The sequence below is a fragment of the Symphalangus syndactylus genome, chromosome 20 (genome assembly GCF_028878055.3).
Source record: "Symphalangus syndactylus isolate Jambi chromosome 20, NHGRI_mSymSyn1-v2.1_pri, whole genome shotgun sequence".
NCBI lineage: Eukaryota > Metazoa > Chordata > Mammalia > Primates > Hylobatidae > Symphalangus > Symphalangus syndactylus.
In genome coordinates, this window is record NC_072442.2 from 50,351,782 (window position 1) to 50,372,092 (window position 20,311).

The following is a 20,311-nucleotide window of genomic DNA, read 5'->3' on the forward strand; positions in this document are numbered from 1 at the left end:
GTATATGTGTATGTGCATGTATGTGTACACATCCACATTCCCTAGCTGTATCCACTGAGAGGGACAGGGAACAGCCTCATCCTAGTGGCAATGAGCACATGTAGCATCCAGATCTTGACTTCTAAATACCATTTTCAAAAAAGGGAACCAGGATCTTCAGGGAACAGACTGATTCCAGGGCTGGGACAAAAAAAAAAAAAAAAGAGTTCGATCGGTAGCGGGAGCCGAGAGCGGACCCCAGAGAGCCCTGAGCAGCCCCACGCCGCCGCCGGCCTAGCTACCATCACACCCTGGGAGGAGCCGCAGCTGCCGCAGCCGGCCCCAGTCACCATCACCGCAACCATGAGCAGCGAGGCCGAGACTCGGCAGCCGCCCGCCGCCCCCGCCGCCGCCCCCGCCCTCAGCGCCACCGACACCAAACCCGGCACTACGGGGCAGCGGTGCAGGGAGCGGTGGCCCGGGCGGCCTCACATCGGGGGCGCCTGCCGGCGGAGACAAGAAGGTCATCGCAACGAAGGCTTTGGGAACAGTAAAATGGTTCAATGTAAGAAACGGATATGGTTTCATGAACAGGAATGACACCAAGGAAGATGTATTTGTACACCAGACTGCCATAAAGAAGAATAACCCCAGGAAGTACCTTCGCAGTGTAGGAGATGGAGCGACTGTGGAGTTTGATGTTGTTGAAGGAGAAAAGCGTGCGGAGGCAGCAAATGTTACAGGTCCTGGTGGTATTGCAGTTCAAGGCAGTAAATATGCAGCAGACCGTAACCATTATAGACGCTATCCATGTCATAGGGGTCCTCCACGCAATTACCAGCAAAATTACCAGAATAGTGAGAGTGGGGGAAAGAACGAGGGATCGGAGAGTGCTCCCGAAGGCCAGGCCCAACAACGCTGGCCCTACCGCAGGCGAAGGTTCCCACTTACTACAAGCGGAGACCCTATGCGCGTCGACCACAGTATTCCAACCCTCCTGTGCAGGGAGAAGTGATGGAGGGTGCTGACAACCAGGGTGCAGGAGAACAAGGTAGACCAGTGAGGCAGAATATGTATCGGGGATATAGACCACGATTCCGCAGGGTCCCTCCTCGCCAAAGACAGCCTAGAGAGGACAGCAATGAAGAAGATAAAGAAAATCAAGGAGATGAGACCCAAGGTCAGCAGCCCCCTCAACGTCGGTACCGCCGCAACTTCAATTACCGACGCAGACGCCCAGAAAACCCTAAACCACCAGATGGCAAAGAGACAAAAGCAGCCGATCCACCAGCTGAGAATTCGTCCGCTCCCGAGGCTGAGCAGGGTGGGGCTGAGTAAATGCCGGCTTACCATCTCTACCATCATCCGGTTTAGTCATCCAACAAGAAGAAATATGAAATTCCAGCAATAAGAAATGAACAAAAGATTGGAGCCGAAGACCTTAAGTGCTTGCTTTTTGCCCGTTGACCAGATAAATAGAACTATCTGCATTATCTATGCCTCACTGGGTTTTCATTATTTTTACCTAAAGACTTCTCCTTTTGGTAATAACAAACGTGTTTTTTAAAAAAGCCTGGTTTTTCTCAATACTCCTTTAAAGGTTTTTAAATTGTTTCATATCTGGTCAAGTTGAGATTTTTAAGAACTTCATTTTTAATTTGTAATAAAAGTTTACAACTTGATTTTTTCAAAAAAGTCAACAAACTGCAAGCACCTGTTAATAAAGGTCTTAAATTAAAAAAAAAAAAAAATACAGATGCTCCTGGAACAGCTTGTACTAAAAAGCTCAAAGAATGATGGGTCACTGCAAAAGGAAAAGGGCATAGCTGCGAGCTTGAGTGGGCTCCCACTGGCCAAACTGGGAATAATTTTTTTTTTTTTTTTTTTTGAGACAGAGTCTCACTCTGTCACCCAGGCTGGAGTGCAGTGGGATGATCTTAGCTCACTGCTATCTCCGCTTCCCAGGTTCAAGCAATTCTTGTGCCTCAGCCTCCCAAGTAGCTGTGAGTACAGGTGTGTGCCACCACACTTGGTTAATTTTTGTATTTTTAGTAGAGATAGGGTCTCACCATGTTAGCCAGGCTGGTCTCAAACTCCTGGCCTCAAGTGATCCACCCGCCTTGGCCTCCCAAAGTGCTGGGATTACATGCATGAGCCACTGCACCCGGCCTGGGAATAATTTAATTATTACAGTGAATAGTGAGAGTCATGGATTATAACCTATTGCATTCATGAGTCCATGCAGACATAGATAAATCACTTGCCCAAGATCACAATGGGATAAGATAGCACTGGGGACGAGGGATGCTCACTCTCATTTTCCTTTAGCACTTCTTTCCCCCCAGATACTGAGTGGGAAGGACATGACACATAGAGCAAGCTGGAGGCCCAGGAAATTCCTAGAGAGAGTGTCCAGGACATATGGACTTTTGAGATCTGTCCAGTGTCATTTCCTGTTGCAAATCGTGCTGGGGGAAGGGAAGGTGCAGGAGGTGCAGTGAGGGAGGGGGCGTGGGGGTGAGAGAGGCCGGAGAGCAGGGAGGAGGCTGGTCCATCAGCTGCAGCTGCCAATGATGCCTGGTAGGGGGGGTACGGGCAAGGGACCTCCTGGAGAGCGAGGTGCCCACATCTGGTTCACATTGAAGGGTAAAAACAAACAGGTTCGTGAGCTGGAAGAAGCCCAGCGGACTGAGCCAAGCCGTGCTGCTTGGACACTAGGGCACAGCATCCCCTCTTCCACGGGTCACTGGGCCTGGCCAACTCCCAAGGGCTTGCAGAGGGGACGCGGTTGGAATAAGGCCATCTTCTCTGCTTGGAACCACATTATCTGGGTCCAGCTCCTCCTAATGTACAAACCAGCCTCATCGTGTGTTCGGAGAGGCTGGTTCTTTGATTTGTAGATGACTAATTTCAGGCCCTTGAACGAGTCTGAGACTGCACACGTGCCAAATGTCACCACGTCCACCCAGAGGGCTTGTTGATGCTTCGTGTAATGTCTCCCTTGGCTGGGAAGAGACAACGGCTTGCTGTGGGATCTGGAGCAACTTTCTTAACTTCTATGAGCCTCAGTTTCCCCAGGTATAAAATGGAAACAACAGTTCCTCCTTAAGGGGTCATGGTTGGCCTATTAGAGTTACTGAGCATCAGGCCCAGCCACAGCGCCAAAAAGCTCTCAATCAACGTTCACCATTTCTACTGGTCATTTGGACTTCTGCCTTATCTCTTCTATTGGGTATTTAAAGTTAGCCTGTAGTCCCAGCTACTTGGGAGGCTAAGGTAGGAGGATCACTTGAACTCGGGAGGTGGAGGTTGCAGTGAGTCAAGATCATGCCACTGCACTCCAGCCTGGGTGACAGAGCAAGACTCTGTCTCAAAAAAAAAAAAAAAAAATTTAGGAAAAAAAGACTTTCCTCTAGGCCAGGCGTGGTGGCTCACACCTGTAATCCCAGCACTTTGGGAGGCCGAGGCAGGTGGATCCCCTGGACAATATAGTGAGACCCAATCTCTACAAAAAAAGAAAAATTAAAAATTAGGTGAGCATGGTGGCACACGCCTGTAGTCCCAGCTATATGGGAGGCTGAGGCAGGAGGATCACTTGAGCTTAGGAGGCAGAGGTTGCAGTGAGCTGTGATCATGCCATTGCACTTCAGTCTGGGTGACAGAGTGAGACCCTGACTCAAAAATAAATAAATAAATAAATAAATAAATAAATAAATAAGTAAATAAGGCCAGGCACAGTGGCTCATGCCTGTAATCCCAGCACTTTGGGAGGCCGAAGCAGGCAGATCACTTGAGTTCAGGAGTTTGAGACCAGCCTGGCCAACAGGGCCAGACTCCGTCTCTACTAAAAATACAACAATTAGCCTGGCGTGGTGGCTTATGCCTGTAATCCCAGCTACTCAGAGGCTGAGGCAGGAGAATTGCTTGAATCTGGGAGGCAGAGGTTGCAGTGAGCCAAGACTGTGCCACTGCACACCAGCCTGGGAGACAGAGCAAGACTTTGCCTCATAAATAAATAAATCGGCAGCAGACAGCAGGGAGCTGATTCATTCTGGAGAGAGCCCTGAGGCCCGCGTCCTGGCCAGCACCTTGTAAAGACCTCAGCTTCCTACCCTGAATTCACCTCTTGCTGTCCCCAAACTTACAGAAAAGGATGTTGCCCCTTTGCCAGATGCAACCAGCTTGCTCTCCTCCAGCGCTCTGCAGGGTGTTCCTGGGGAGTCCGCTTCCGTGGGCCCACTTGTCCACTATCAAAAGCCCTTGGCCATCTGGGCTTGGTGGCTCACGCCTGTAATCCCAGCACTTTGGGAGGCTGAGGTAGGCGGATCACAAGGTCAGGAGTTGGAGACCAGCCTGGCCAATATGATGAAACCCCGTGTCTACTAAAAATACAAAAACTGGCCAGGCATGGTGGCGGGCGCCTGTAGTCTCAGCTACTCAGGCGGCTGAGGCAGGAGAATTGCTTGAACCTGGGAGGCGGAGGTTGCAGTGAGCCGAGAGCACGCCACTGCACTCCAGCTCGGGAGACAGAGGGAGACTCCGTCTAAAAAAAAAAAGCCCTTGTCCAGGAGCCCCTGCAAAGCAAAAGCCCCGGAACACCATCCACCTTGGTCCTTGGGAGAAGGTGAAATTAGACAAACTGGTTACACCTTGGCAAATCATTTGACCTCATTGTGCCTCAGTTTTCTCCTCTGTAAAAAGAACTTTTTGGCCGGGCGCGGTGGCTTACGCTTGTAATCCCAGCACTTTGGGAGGCCGAGGCGGGCGGATCACGGGGTCAGGAGATTGAGACCACGGTGAAACCCCGTCTCTACTAAAAATACAAAAAATTAGACAGGCGTGGTGGCGGGCGCCTGTAGTCCCAGCTACTCGGAGAGGCTGAGGCAGGAGAATGGCGTGAACCTGGGAGGCGGAGCTTGCAGTGAGCCGAGATTGCGCCACTGCACTCCAGCCTGGGCGACAGAGCGAGACTCCGTCTCAAAAAAAAAAAAAAAAAAAAAAAAAGAACTTTTTTTTTTTGAGATGGAGTTTCACTCTTGTTGCCCAGGCTAGAGTGCAATGGCACGATCTCAGCTCACTGCAACCTCCACCTCCCAGATTCAAGTGATTCTCCTGCCTCGGCCTCCCTAGTAGCTGGGATTACAGGAGCCTGCCACCACGCCCAGCTAATTTTTTGTATTTTTAGTAGAGACAGGGTTTTACTATGTTGGCCAGGCTGGTCTAGAACTCCTGACCTCAGGCAATCCACCCGCCTCAGCCTCCCAAAGTGCTGGGATTACACACGTGAGCCACCTCGCCCGGCTTAAAAAGGACTTTTAAATACTACTCACTTTATAGGGTTGTGATGAGGCTATCCTGAGAGGTTTGAGTATGCATGAGGCATATTTGGTAGAGTGCCTTGCATATGGTAATTGCTCAGTAAATGCTCACTATTATGGTTGTTAGCTGTCATTTAAGATCTCTCCAGCCCTAAATAATCCTCACTGAGCAGTTCAGAAGTTGCCAGGGCTCAAGCTCAAGTCTGATTTCCTAGGGCTATTGGGGAACAGACAGAATCCTTCATGCAGTTTCTTTTTTTTTTTCTTTCTTTCTTTTTTCTTTTTTTTGAGACACAGTCCCACACTGTTGCCCAGGCTGAAGTGCAGTGGCACGATCTTGGCTCACTGCAACCTCTGCCTCCTGGATTCAAGTGATTCTCATGCTTCAGCCTCCTGAGTAGCCAGGGTTACAGTCCCACACCACCACACATGGTTAATTTTTGTATTCTTAGTAGAGATGGGGTTTTGCCATGTAGACCAGGCTGGTCTCGAATTCCTGACCTCAAGTGATATACCCACCTCGGCCTCCCAAAGTGCTGGAATTACAGGCATGAGCCACCACGCCCAGCCCCTTCACGCAGTTTCTCTCATTCCTTTCAGAAGCAAGGAGTCAGATATTCCATCAACATGGAATCCACTCCTATAAATCAGCCTACAATCCCAGCTGGTGAACTACAATCCAATCAGGGATTAAATCTAAATTCCTCCCATCTGATCACTGGGATCCCTACACATCCAACTCACCCCTTCCTCCTCCAGAAATGTTATCAATCCCCTAAATGCCTCCAATCACCAGTTTAACCACCAGCCAAGAGCTTGCTACTCCCCCTCTCCCAAGCTTAGACACTCAGTGTAATTAATGGACACGCAACATCGAGAGCTTTCACATTAAGCACTTACTATGAAACTTTGAATAAGAAAAAGAGCTGAAAAAAGCAGATCTCCCAATCTCGGTGAAATTGTAGGTAAAACTCCAAGTAGAATACCCCAAATAAATTGTATAAATAATGATAATATATCATAATGTATTTATTATATGCATATATATTAGATACATTTGGAATATATAGGTATTAAGTATTCTAAATTTCTATCACCTATCTATCTATCTCCATCTGTTTATCTATAGTCACCCCAAAGGCTAAAAGAAAGTTTTCCACACTCAAAAGTGAAATGGGGCTGGGCTCAGTGGCTCACACCTGTAATCCCAACACTTTGGGAGGCTGAGGCAGGAGGATTGCTTGAGGCCAGAAGTTCAAGACCAAGACCAGCCTGGGCAACATAATGAGACCCTGTCTCTACAAAAAAATATAAAAATTAGCCAGCTATGGTGGTGCACACCTGTAGTCCCAGCTACTTGGGAGGCTGAGTTGGGAGGATTGCTGAGGACAGGTGGTGGAGGCTGTAGTAAACCATGATTGCTCCACTGCACTCCAGCCTGGGTAACAAACTGAGACCCTGTCTCAAAAAAAAAAAAAAAAAAAGAAAGAGAATGAAATGGAACAAATTATACATCCTTTGCAGGCCAAGAAAGAGCTAGAAGAATAACATTGTGGAGGGTCTGGTTTCTCTGAAGGAGCTGTTGAAATCTGCTCTATGATCAGAAGGGGACATGATTGTAGGTGGAGGCTGGAAAAAGGCTTTTTGAGCAACTGTTTAGATTTTAGGTTAAACTACTTTGCACAGCTTGAAAAATAGTATGATCTCAAAAAAATCTATTTATCCAACTTCTATCTATCTAATCGATCTGAAATGAAATTAGTTGCCCCCTTCAACTCCTGCTTTGTAAACTAACACTGACTGAGAGCTTACTTGTTGAACTGGGTATTCAAATCACCTTTAAAGCACCTCTAGGAGTTAGATACTAGTTTCATCCTCATTTTGCTGAGTTGGAAAGTGAGGCACAGAGCAGTTAAGCAACTTGCTGGAGGTCACACAGCTATTAGGTGTCAGAGCTGGATTGAAATTCAAATCTGATTCCAGAGCCAATGCTATTTGCCACTAAGTTCTACTGCCTCCCTGTGGCGGTTTTCCAGTCGGGAGGGAGTCTTCAGCAGCTTTCACAAATACTATAACACCCTCGCCCACAACACATGGAACTTAGTCTCCCCCTGTTGCTTTTCATAGCAAACTCTATGCTCTGTGTTCATATTTTTGACATGCATAAAATCTTGGCCCACCATGAGAAAAAAAATACTTTGTTGATGTGTGTGTTTGTTTTAACCAATAACTTCCACTTTCTGTCTTTCTAAACCATTAGAAGGAAAAACATTTGTTCTCCCCCTTCCTATGTTTTTGTTTGTTTGTTTGTTTTTTTGTTGTTGAGACGGAGTTTCACTCTTGTTGCCCAGGCTGGAGTGCAACGGCACGATCTCGGCTCATCGCAACCTCTGCCTCCCAGGTTCAAGCAATTCTCCTGCCTCAGCCTCCCGAGTAGCTGGGACTACAGGCATGCGCCACCACACCTGGCTGATTTTGTAGTTTTAGTAGAGAGGGGTTTCTCCATGCTGGTCAGGCTGGTCTCGAGCTCCCGACCTCAGGTGATCTGCTCACCTTGGCCTCCCAAAGTGCTGGAATTACAGGCGTGAGCCACCACGCCTGGCCCTCACCCTTCCTATGTAAAACCAAAAGCATTCACTCACTGTCCATCCACAGCACAGGTTGGAAGCCACTTAGGAGCCCTGGGGGTTGAATCTAGTGAAGAGAATCTGACGATGCTTGGTGCACTCTGGGGTGAATTCATTTTGACACCTAGCTCTGAAGTTTTAGAAATATCGTTGTTCTTCATATTGGTGTTTTAGATAGAGGAGGCACATTAGTTTTCTTTTTCTTTTTTTTTTTGAGAGAGTCTCACTGTATCACCCAGGCTGGAGTCCAGTGGTGCAATCTCAGCTCACTGCAGCCTTGACTTCCCTGGTTCAAGTGATCTTCCCACCTTAGCCTCCCAAGTAGCTGGGACTACAGGTGCACACCACTACGCGCCTGGCTAATTTTTGTAGAGACGGGGTTTTGTCATGTTGCCCAGGCTGGTCTTGAACTCCTAGACTCAAGCAATCCTCCTGCCGTGGCCTCCCAAAGTGCTGGGATTACAGGAGTGAGCCACCGCACCCGGCCAAAATGTTCCATGTCTTTATCTGGATGGTGGTTACCTGGGTGTCCATGTAGGTAAAAATGCATTGAGTGGCTGGGCACGGTGGCTCACTCCTGTAATCCTAGCACTTTGGGAGGCTGAGGCAGGAGGGCCACTTGAGTCCAGGAGTTTGAGACCAGCGTGAGTAATATGACCAAATCCCGTCTCTACTAAAAATACAAAAATTAGCTGGGCATTGTGACTTGGGCCTGTAATCCCAGATACTCAGGAGGCTGAGGCACAATAATCACTTGAAGCTGGGCGGCAGAGATTGCAGTGAGCCAAGATTGCACCACTGAACTCCAGCCTGGATGATAGAGTGAGACCCTGTCTAAAAAAAAAAAAAAAAAAAAAAACATTGAGCGGCACACTTCAGATTAGAGCATTTCACAGTCATTACTGAATACAAATTGCAACTTAAGGCCAGGTGCGGTGGCTCACGCCTGTAATCTCAACACTTTAGGAAACTGAAGTGGGCAGATCACCTGAGGTCAGGAGTTCGAGACCAGCCTGGCCAACATGGCAAAACCCCGTCTCTACTAAAAATGCAAAAATTAGCCAGGCATGGTGGCAGGCGCCTGTACTCCCAGCTACTTGGGAGGCTGAGGCAGGAGAATCCCTTGAACCTGGGAGGTGGAGGTTGCAGTGTGTTGGTATCATGCCACTGCACTCCAACACGGGTGAGAGAGTGAGACTCATCTCAAAAAAAAATTAAATAAGTTGTACCTTAATAAAATAAAGACAATAGAAAGGGAGGAATCTAGGAGAATTAAGTTATTTTAAGGGTGAACAAAGTTCATAAAACACACACACACACACACACACACACACACACACCCTGTTTGTTGTGAGGATTGGTGTGGGACAACAGAGGAAGAGAAGGCAGGGAGACCAGAGTTGAAGGCTGTTGCATGTTGTCCACATTTTAATCTCTTAGGCAGAAAATTGTCACCAGCTTTACTTTTACCATTTAAAAGTAAATTGTTGGCTGGGTGCGGTGGCTCACGCCTGTAATCCCAGCACTTTGGGAGGCTGAGGCGGGTTCATCACCTGAGGTTAGGAGTTCAAGACCAGCCTAGCCAACATGGTGAAACCCCATCTCTACTAAAAATACAAAGATCAGCCAGGCCTGGTGGCTCACACCTTTCAGCTACTCAGGAGGCTGAGGCACAAGAGAATCACTTGAACCTGGGAGGCAGAGGTTGCAATGAGCTGAGATTGCACCACTGCACTCCAGCCTGGGCAACAGAGGGAGACTTTGTCTCAACAACTACAAAAAGCAAATTGGATCGGAGTATAATCCCAACACTTTGGGAGGCCAAGACTGGAGGATTGCTTGAGGAGTCTTCCTGGCTGAAGTGAAAGTTTCCCAGGCTTTCTCATGAGAGAGTGTCTTTTAAATTTACAAAAAGAAAGGCTGAAATTAAATTCCCTGGTATCTTTCCATTGGCTGAATTTCCCTGTAGCTGCCTCTTACTGAAGCCTGGAGTCTCCCTGGCAGCTGGGCCCAGAGGAGGCAGGAAGTAAATAGCTGTTCTCTGAATGGGCTCTTCAGAGAAACGGGAATGCCTCACTGTATTCACTGCGAGAAACACAGGACCTCAAAGCTCTGGGGCCCAACTGGGAACTACACAAGTGGTTTCTTTTCCAGAAAGCCCACTCATAAGATGCAGAGGCGTCCAATTTCCCAGGAACATATGGCACAGTGAGAGGCGTGTCTTCATCACCCAGAAGCTCAGGACAATGTCATCACTCACAGAGGCATCGATGGGAGGGCTGAGCTCAGGAACCCACGAGAGGCTTAGGGTGCTGCCATGAGCTTAGATCCTAGACTTGAGTGGGCTGAAAGGTCACAAGGCTAAGATTTAGGGCTAACACAGAGGAGACAAGCCAACACTGAGTCACTTTGAAGCTTGAAATCAGGATTTTTAACCCCCACACTACTGACATCTTAGACCAGAAAATTATTGTGGGGACTGTTCTGTGCATTATGGGGTGTTTAGCAGCATCCCTGGTTGCTATCCACTAGATGACAGTAGCATCCCCCTCCGCCAGAAGTGACAACCAAAAATGCCTCCAGGCTGGGCGCAGTGGCTTATGCCTGTAATCCCAGCACTTTGGGAGGCCGAGGTGGGTGGACCACCTGAGGTCAGGAGTTCAAGACCAGCCTGGCCAACATGGAGAAAACCCATCTCTACTAAAAATACAAAAATTAGCTAGACGTGGTAGCAGGCGCCTATAATCCCAGCTACTCAGGAGGCTGAGGCAGGAGAATTGCTTGAACCCATGAGGTGGAGATTGCAGTGAGCTGAGACCATGCATTGCACTCCAGCCTGGGCAACAAGAGCGAAACTCCGTCTCAAAAAAAAAAAAAAGTCTCCAGATTTTTGTCAAATGTCATCTTGGGGGGCAATATCTCCCTCGATTGAGAACTACTGCTTCAGATAAAAGCAAAATCTTAGGCTGGGCACAGTGGCCCATGCCTGTAATCTTAGCGCTTTGGAAGGCTGAGGCGGGTGGATCATTTGAGGTCAGGAGTTCGAGACCAGCCAGACCAACATGGTGAAACCCTGACTCTACTAAAAATACAAAATTAGCTGGGTGTGGTGGCACACGCCTGTAATCCCAGCAACTTGGGAGGCTGAGACAGGAGAATCACTTGAACCTGGGAGGTGGAGGTTGCAGTGAGCCGAGATCACGCCATTGCACCCAGCCTGGGCAACAAAAGTGAAACTCCATCTCAAAAAAAAAAAAAAAAAAAAAAGCAAAATCTTAGATTTGTCCATTTTTGGGCCATTGCCTGAAATCTTGGACAAAGGCCTAACTGACCCAGTTAAAATACTGAGTTAAAATCTGAGCACCGCTGTTAGGCTAAAGCAAACCAAGGAGGCAATGAATTACGTGTTGCCTAACTTGTTTCTCCCTTGCAGTTTCAATTGCGTTAGGCAGCCAGCTTCCCTTCCTCTCCACTGTTTGAATTGTTGCTGTGCCGGGCAAAAACTGTGGCTGGTCCACCTCAGAGCTGGCCTCATTTCAATAACAGCCGGGAGGACTGGCATGGGGCTTTCCAAGCTTAATTAGCTCATGTTTGTAAAGTTCCTTAAGAAGCTCAAGCCAGCATGCTATGGGAAGTCCAAGTTACTAGGATTCTCGCCACACTTAAAAAAAGAACATTCCCACATAGAAAGGCTGGTAGAGGCAGAAAAGAGCACCTCGGAGCGTGTGTGTGAATAGCGAAGGGTCCTTGTGAACCACATTTGAGACCGTAAAGAAAGAGAGTAATGCATTCCAACTTTCAGGCCCTCCTCCTATTCTCTAGAGTAGGGAATTATTTAAAGTATTTCCTGAACAGCTGAAGTATGTTAGAAACCTGCTAGCATCCTCCACAGTATCTCCAGGAAATGGACACCAAAGAATTTCTTTGCAACGAGAAACTATTTGAGCTCTACTGGCCATTTCTACCTGAACAGGTTGGATACTCTCAGCCTGGGACCTGGAGAATACAATCTTCTTAGATCATTTTTATGTCAAACTTAGCATCCTACAGCAAGAACACACACTGGAAGATAATTCCTTTTGTGTATGTACATACATATGAAGAATTCTCTTCTAGTATATATATATATATATATATATATATATATATATATATATATGAGAGAGAGAGAGAGAATGTGTATATATACATATATTAGTATACATCAAGAGAGACGGAGACAGAAAGAATGAAGAACTTTCTTTGTTAGGTAATTTAGCAATGTCAGTAATAGCTTGCTAGTTAGTTATTCCCGCTCAATCTTCGGGTGGGGCAAGAATGAGGTCAGCCTCTTCTGTTTTAGGCAGAATTCTAGAACATGCAACAAAAGGAAACTGCTTGGCCCCATCCCACCTCCAGAGATTTGTTCTCTCCAAGGCCTGCCTATAAATCTCCCAGGGTGGGGTTCCAGAAGCATGGTGCACCGGTAAGCCAAGTTTGAACCTCCCAAGCAAATCAGCATTGGAATGTTGGTGGGGTCACAGGATCAAGAGCCATCTGGGAGCCAGCTGTGACTTGGGCTGATTCCCATGATTTCCTATGAGAAGGGCAACTATGATCACTGCAGCAGAAATACCAAAGAAAAATGGCAATTGTTACCTCCGGAGCAAAGAACAAGGCCTAGAGCAGAGCCAGTTCCTAAAGAGAATGACAGATCTGATTACGCTGGTGAAGGCCAGGCAAGTTCTGTGCTTCCTAACCACAGTTAGAAGCCTTTCCTCCTGCGGCGGCGGAGCTCGGATCCAGAGCTTGGGAAGTGTGGGACTTGCCTCTCTGAGACCTGGCTGTCAGCAGGAGGATGAGGAGCCAAACACATCCCATTGTTACCACCCACCCTCTGGGGCTTGAAGGGAAACTGAACTCCTGGCCAAACGAGAAATATAAACCCTTGCCATCTTCTCTTTCTGGGGACAAAGGCACCACAGATTTTTAGTGTGTTTCATCACGCTTTTGGAACGAATGTCAACCAAATGCCATCTTTTAGGGACAGTGGCAAAAACGCCTGTTCAACTGGAGTTCTTTAGTCAAATGGCAGTTATATTCATTGATCTGAGGTCTTAAACTACTTAGGCTCAGGGAGTGACATTAAAAAAAAAATAATAATAGCGGCTGGATGCAGTGGCTCATGCCTGTAATCCCAGCACTTTGGGAGGCCACAGTGGGAGGATCACAAGGTCAGGAGTTCGAGACCAGCCTGGCCAACATGGTGAAACCGTATCTCTAAAAATACAAAAATTAGCTGGACTCAGTGGTGCATGCCTGCTACTCAGGAGGCTGAGGCAGGAGAATCACTTGAACCTGGGAGGTGGAGGTTCCAATGAGCTGAGATTGCACCATTGCACTCCAGCCTGGGCAACAAGAGCAAGACTCCGTCAAAAGAAAAAAGAAAAAAGAAAAAACAAAAAAGCACATTTACAAAGGTGTAGAAAATAGGCTGGGCGCGGTGGCTCACATCTGTAATCCCAGCACTTTGGGAGGCCGAAGTAGGTGGATCACCTGAGGTCAGGAGTTCGAGACCAGCCTGGCCAACATGGTGAAACTCCATCTTTACTAAAAATACAAAAATTAGCTGGGCATGGTGGCAGGCACCTGTAATCCTAGCTACTCGGGAGGCTGAGGTGGGAGAATTGCTTGAACCTGGGAGACGGAGGTTACAGTGAGCCAAGATTTCGCCACTGCACTCTAGCCTGGGCGACAGAGTGAGACTTTGTCTCAAAAGAAACAAAAAAAGAAAAACAAAACAAAAAAAAAAAAAAGAAAAGAAATGGAAAGGAACTACACCTGAAACTTGTAATATTTTGAAGGTAGCTCTACCTTTGAGAGCCTAATTGTCCCCAGGCTATGATCCCCTTTCTTTGAAAAGCACCCACATGTATTTAACAGTAAACTGTGCATACAGTTTCAGAGGTTCAGGAGCCCCATAACCTATCTTGGATCTCAGGTAACACAGGTTAAGAATTCTGATTCATGCCAAAATATAAAATCCAATGGTAGAATTTTAGGTTATTATTTTAATTGTTTTAGGTTATTATTTTAATCTTTGTGGTATTCTGTTTTTCAAATTTTCTAAAGTATTATTTCTGTAACTAGGAAAATACATTTTAAAGAATTACCAGGAAGAAAAGAAAGAGAAAAGGAAGAAAGAAAGAGAAAGGAAGGAAAGAGAGAGGAAGGGATGGAGGGAGGAGAGAGAGAGAGGGAGAGAAAAAGAGTGAGAGAGAGAAAGAAGGAAGGAAGGAAGGAAGGAAGGAAGGAAGAAAGAAAGAAAGAAAGAAAGAGAGAGAGAGAGAGAGAAAGAAAGGAAGGAAGGAAGAAAAAGGAAGGAAAATGAGTTAGCTTTGTGTTCCCTAAGTTAATCTTTGCTGAGTGGTTGAGACGTTGGTTGAAAGAATGGGCAAGAACAGAGTAGGGTGACAGTCATTGGTCACCTACAACTTTAGTCTAAACCAAAGGGTTGAAAAAGACCATCTTGGCTGGGCGCAGTGGCTCATGCCTGTAATCCCAGCACTTTGGGAGGCCCAGGTGGGTGGATCACTTGAGGTCAGGAGTTTGAGACCAGCCTGACCAACATAGAGAAACCCGGTCTCTACTAAAAATGCAGAATTAGCCGGGTGTGGTGGCGCATGCCTGTAATCCTGGCTACTCGGGAGGCTGAGGCCGGAGAATCTCCTGAACAGGAGGTGGAGGTTGCAATGAGCCGAGATCATGCCATTGCACCCCAGCCTGGGCAACAAGAGTGGAACTCTGTCTCAAAAAAAAAAAAAAAAGAAAGAAAAAGACCACCTCATTTATACACAGTTTTCTACATTTCTCCTATATTTCAATAGTTTTGCTTTTAAAATATGTATTTTTTTTGCAGCCACAATCAGGAGATGCCTTCTGGGTATCATACCTTGACCGTTAATTTTAATTTTGAATTGATTCGAAGTTTTCTTACTCATCCAATCTTTCCTCATATTCCCTTGTTTTTATGGATAAGCTTCCAATATTTCTGCCTAAACTTGGTCAAGTTCTAAACATGAGTTTCTTCATAGTAGAAAATATGGCTTTGTGGTTGTTGTCTCAACAGTCAAGTGTTTGCTCATTTAAGAAACTTCATTAACACTAGTATTAGGAGCCTACCAGGTATTGATACTGACAAGCTTCCATCACCAAGTTGGACTTGGGTGGTTCAGCCCTGTTCTCATGGCCAATGAGAAGTTAGGTGAGGAGGTGCTCCAATTATTCTGTCCAATAGAATTAAGAGAAAGGGAACCAGTGGGCACAGGAAGACAGCTGGACCTCTCAATGGGATATTGCAAAGGCTAACAGCCAGTCTAAGAACTTAGTCACAGCGGGCCCTCCTTGAGCCAGTTCCACTGTTCAGAGAGCTATGCCAAGCCCCTAAAAGACCTAAAGGCTGACAAAACATCTGACTTTTCGGTAGAATCCTATCATTAGGTACAAAAACAATCCAGTATGGTCATCTTATGGTCAACAACAAAAAGTTTGGAATAGCCGTAATACTTATCTGGGATGTTTCTATTATGTAGGAATTAGTATCTGTACTTTTCTTATGCCAGGCACTTAGCTGCCCCACCAAAAGTTCTTTCACTGACATAATAAAGAGGCAGGATTTGAATTCAGACAGATCTGGCTCTTAAATACTAGTCCATTTCACTGCACCATGCTACCTCCCACAACTAGGATGGGAAAAGACATTTACGATTGTGAAAAGCCTGGAATGCACGAACTGATCAGTTTAAGAGGGTTCGATGCATATACCTCCTACACGGTGTTATGAAACTGTCCCAAATATTTAGGAGGAACTGAGCGTTTACAGACACTAGAATTAGCTTTCAAACTATGCCAACATGTCGTTTAACATGCAAGTGCTCAAAATTAAATTGCACTTCTGCCCTCAGAAAACCCTAGTTGATAGCTTTGGTGTTTCTTATCATTTTTATTAGCTGGGGTTATGAAACTTAAATGGGTGATGTTGCTGAAACACTTTTCTCTAACACTTTCCCATAGGGAGTTAGAGGGAGGCTGCATGATTTGGCTGGGTTTTGTTCATCACAAATTAGGTCAACAGCCCAATCCCAAAAGAAAGCACCATTAGTGAAATGACATGTTTCAAGGGCTTTCCAGAATCAGTCCACCAGGTTTTGGCAAGCTCCAGCAAGGGTGGAGAGGGATAAGGGGCAGCCAGGCCTTAATGGCCTTCTGAACTTGGGTCCTGTATCTGACAAGGTTTCCAATGGCTCGTATGAACAAAACTGACTTTGCTCTTACTGCTGTTATGCAATTAAAGAGGCCAAATACTGAAATAAAAATCTTACTTAACAATGAGGATTTACAGTAACAAAAAAATTATCCCGAGTTTTTTCTTCGGTGATGATGCAGCCACAGAAAGATTGAGGATGAGAGGAAAAAAAATCAACATTAGGAAACAGAATGTTGATTTCCTTTGTCCTAAAAATAATCAAGTAGCTTGATTACTTTTAGCCAAAATGCAATATAGCAACGAAAGAATCAATACTTTGTGAAATGTTTAACACTGATGTCCAATCTTTTAATGTTACCCTTTTAAGATTATTTCAACAAGCAAAATAAGTGTTAGCAGTTTTTACTTTGATAATTGCCAAATGATATTAGGAATATTACCTTTCCTCCCTTGCTTACAACAAAAACAAATACAAAAATGAAAGTTATAGGTAAAGATATATAATTTATCAAAGTTTTTTTTGTTTTTTTGAGACGGAGTCTTGCTCTTGTCACCCAGGCTGGAGTGCAGTGGCGCAATCTCGGCTCACTGCAGTATCCAACTCCCGCCACCAAGCCCAGTTAATTTTTTGTATTTTTAGTAGAGACAGGGTTTTGCCATGTTGGGCAGGCTGGTCTTGAACTCCTGACCTCAGATGATCCGCCTGCCTCGGCCTCCCAAAGTGCTGGGATTACAAGCGTGAGCCACCGTGCCTGGCCTATCAAAGACTTTTTTTTTTTTCCTATTTTTGTTTAATTTATTTAAGACCACCTCCCTACCATTTCCAGAGAAAAAATACAAAACAAGAAACAGACTTGGTTTCAAATACATAACCAGGTGCTGGAGTTTAAAGCATTACTGATAACATTGTTACGGAAGAATGGCAGCTTACTCCAGGACACTTCAGTGTTCCTGAGGAATCCTCAGGAATCCTCAGTTATTCCTGAGGAATAAACATGATTTCTCTCGTCTTCCCACTGGGACGTTCTCAGGTGAAGTCACTGCTGCTGCTCTTTGACATATTTTCCATGTAGAAGATACGGAGCTTGGAAATCATGCTGACAGTTGGAGTAAGCCATTCCTAATCCCGTTCCAGAACTGAAGGCTAATGGCCACATTCTTCTTTTAAAGAAGGTAAGTGAGAAAACAATTCCTAATCCACAACCAGTACCTATCTTCACCGCCGCATCTGCCAGGCACCGGTCCCACTTCCTGCAGAGCTCCGATTCCGACATGTTCCCCACCCGCACCTCTAGCTTTCCTCTCCGCCGGCCCCTGCACTCTTTAACGATACCAAAGTCTTAAATGACATTTCAAACTGCTAGATGGCCGGGCACGGTGGCTCATACCTGTAATCCCAGCACTTTGGGAGGCCAAGCCAGGTGGATCACTTGAGGTCAGGAGTTCGAGATCAGCCTGGCCAATATGGCTAAACCCTATCTCTGATAAAAATACAAAAATTAGGCTGGTGTGGTGGTGGGCACTTGTAATCCCTGTTACTCGGGAGGCTGAGGCAGGAGAATTGCTTAACCCGGGAGGTGGAGGTTGCAGTGAGCCGAGATTGCACCACTGCACTCCAGCCTGGGAGACAGAGTGAGATTCCGTCTCAAAAAAAAAAAAAAAAAAAAAAAAAACTAGCCAAGTGTGGTGGCGGGAGCCTGTAGTCCTAGCTACTCGGGAGGCTGAGGCAGGAGAATCTCTTGAGCCTGGGAGGCAGAGGTTGTGGTGAGCCAAGATCGTGCCACTGAACTCCATCCAGCCTGGGCAACAAGAGCGAGACTCTGTCTCCAAAAAAAAAAAAAGAAGAAATTTCAAACTGCTAGGAAACTAAAAATGTTGGTACATTAATAAATCACTAGCAGTTTAGACATTAACACTGCAAGAGGGAGAAGTTGGTGGCTACACAATGTTTTTATCGTGACTTTTACAAATCAAGCTGGTTATGAAGTCATTCTGTCATTCTCAAAGATATTAAGTTACCCACAGATAAATTAAATAAAAATCTCCCAATGCCTCTATGGATCTAACCACTCCAAGGAAACTAGCATGTTAAGCATTTTATCTAAAATATGAAAAAAAACTTTTTTGGAAACCAGCTATCTCCTGTTCATTACCTCACTATTGAGTCATGCCTCCTTTAACAAATCCAGACCTTACACTTTCTATCCTGTCTTTTACACTAGTCCTTCTGAAGCCATTAAAACTCTCCCATGTTAAAGCAAAAATCTGGGATGTCCAGGTTTTCTTCCCCATCACCTTTTCTCAAGCTGAAGACTTTTGGATTCAGTATCCAGGAAGGGACTGGGTAGAGGAAGAGAGGAGCAAGTAAGTAGGAAAGGAAGGGCAGTCTATACTGTTAATGTCTCTTCCCCCTCCCCTTTATGGGAGCCTTTGTACAGGAAAAGCTGAGAAAGTGATCCATGGTTCCAAACAAAATGCTCTATGCTTATGAGGACCACGTGTAACACAGGGGTTTAGTTTTCCATTTTATTTTTTGTTGTTGTTTGTGTGTGTGTGTGTGTTTGAGACAGAGTCTCGCTCTGTTGCCCAGGCTGGAGTGAAATGGCACGATCTCAGCTCACTGCAACCTCCGCCGCCCAGGTTCAAGTGATTCTTCTGCCTCGGCCTCCCAACTAGCTTATAGGCGTCCACTACCGCATCCGGCTAATTTTTGTTTGTTTGTTTTTTTAAGTAGAGATGGGGTTTCATCGTGTTGGCCCGGCTGGTCTCAAACTCCTGATCCCGAGTGATCTGCCTGCCTCAGCTTCCCAAAGTGCTGGGATCACAGTCGTGAGCTACCACACCCGGCCTAGTGTCCCATTTTAGCAACTTGGCTGTAGGGGGTGCTTCAAATAAGCACTAGCCAGTGCTCTATACCTAAACAAGGTAAGGATTAAACATCGTTCCATGGAAGGATTTTAAAACGCAACTGTTACCTGCAAAAGGCAAAATATATTTGTATGCATGTTGATGAAGAAGGGGAAGAAAATCCTCGTGTTTGTAGCCAAGAAGGTAAATGGAGACTTGTTGCAGTATATTACTACTGACTTGAAAAGATGTCTTGGCTGGGCGTGGTGGCTCATGCCTGTAATCCCAGCACTTTGGGAGGCCGAGGCAGTGGATCATGAAGTCAAGAGATCGAGACCATCCTGGCCAACATGGTGAAGCCCCGTCTCTACTAAAAATACAAAAATTAGCTGGGCGTGGTGGCCGGCATCTGTAATCCCAGCTACTCAGGAGGCTGAGGCAAGAGAATCGCTTGAACCCAGGAGGTGGAGGTTGCAGTGAGCATTTCACTTTTCCTAAGACTTAAGTGGTACTACCATAGTTAACACTTTGTGGTTTCTACCCAGAATCCATTGCCTGTTCCAGTGACAGCACATTCCTTAAGAGTGGTGGCTATCAGCCAGATGCAGTGGCTCACGCTTGTAATTGCAGCACTTTGGGAGGCCAAGGCGGGTGATCACAAGGTCAGGAGTTCAAGACCAGCCTGGCCAAGATGGTGAAACCCCATCTCTACTAAAAATACAAAAATGAGCTGGGTGTGGTGGCACGCACCTGTAATCCCAGCTGCTCGGGAGGCTGAGGCAGAGAATCGCTTAAACCTGGGAGGCAGAGGTTGCAGTGAGCCAAGATCGTGCCACTGCCCTCTAGCCTGGGCGACAGAGCAAGACTCCATCTCAAAAAGAATAGTGGTGATCAACCTATACTGTACAAGAGCCCTTGGGAATTACATTTTTTAAAAAGACACGAGATGGACCCTCATGCCCCTCATCAACTAAACAGAACTGGGTACATTCCCAGGTGAGGCCCATGTGCAGCCATGATTTACCTTGGAATCCCATTCAGCCTTGAAGTTTGGGAGGAATGAATTCCACTTGTAGCTCCAGGAGAGATTTATGATTAAATTTAAGGTGTTTAGCCCAACTCCCTGGCCAAGGAGACTTAAGGAGACACTGGCTGAGGGTTTCTGGAAAATTTTATTCATTCTTCTGTAAAAACTGCAGCCAGGACTACCTCTGGTTAATCCCATCAGTTTGGATGGGTTACCTTTCACTAGCAACATTAAAGACCCCAAATTAGAAAGCAACACATAGGCATGG

The 20,311-nt window shown here is 46.1% G+C and overlaps 1 protein-coding gene and 1 pseudogene across 1 annotated transcript; one reads left to right on the top strand and one right to left on the bottom strand.

The window, feature by feature from the left end:
• Positions 1-256: 256 nt before the first annotated feature.
• Positions 257-1,728, top strand: LOC129469827 (Y-box-binding protein 1-like; annotated as a pseudogene).
• A 15,215-nt stretch (positions 1,729-16,943) lies between these two features.
• LOC129469834 (MICOS complex subunit MIC10-like) lies at positions 16,944-17,542 on the bottom strand. The gene has a single exon (XM_055256966.2). It carries the CDS (start codon positions 17,441-17,443, stop codon positions 17,207-17,209), a length of 237 nt encoding a protein of 78 aa, XP_055112941.1. The 5' UTR covers positions 17,444-17,542; the 3' UTR covers positions 16,944-17,206.
• Between the last annotated feature and the right edge of the window lie 2,769 nt (positions 17,543-20,311).

What these genes read in the sequence shown, in the direction of transcription:
- LOC129469834 (XM_055256966.2), bottom strand. Translation starts at nt 17,443, where the DNA reads ATGTCGGAATCGGAGCTCTGCAGGAAGTGGGACCGGTGCCTGGCAGAT.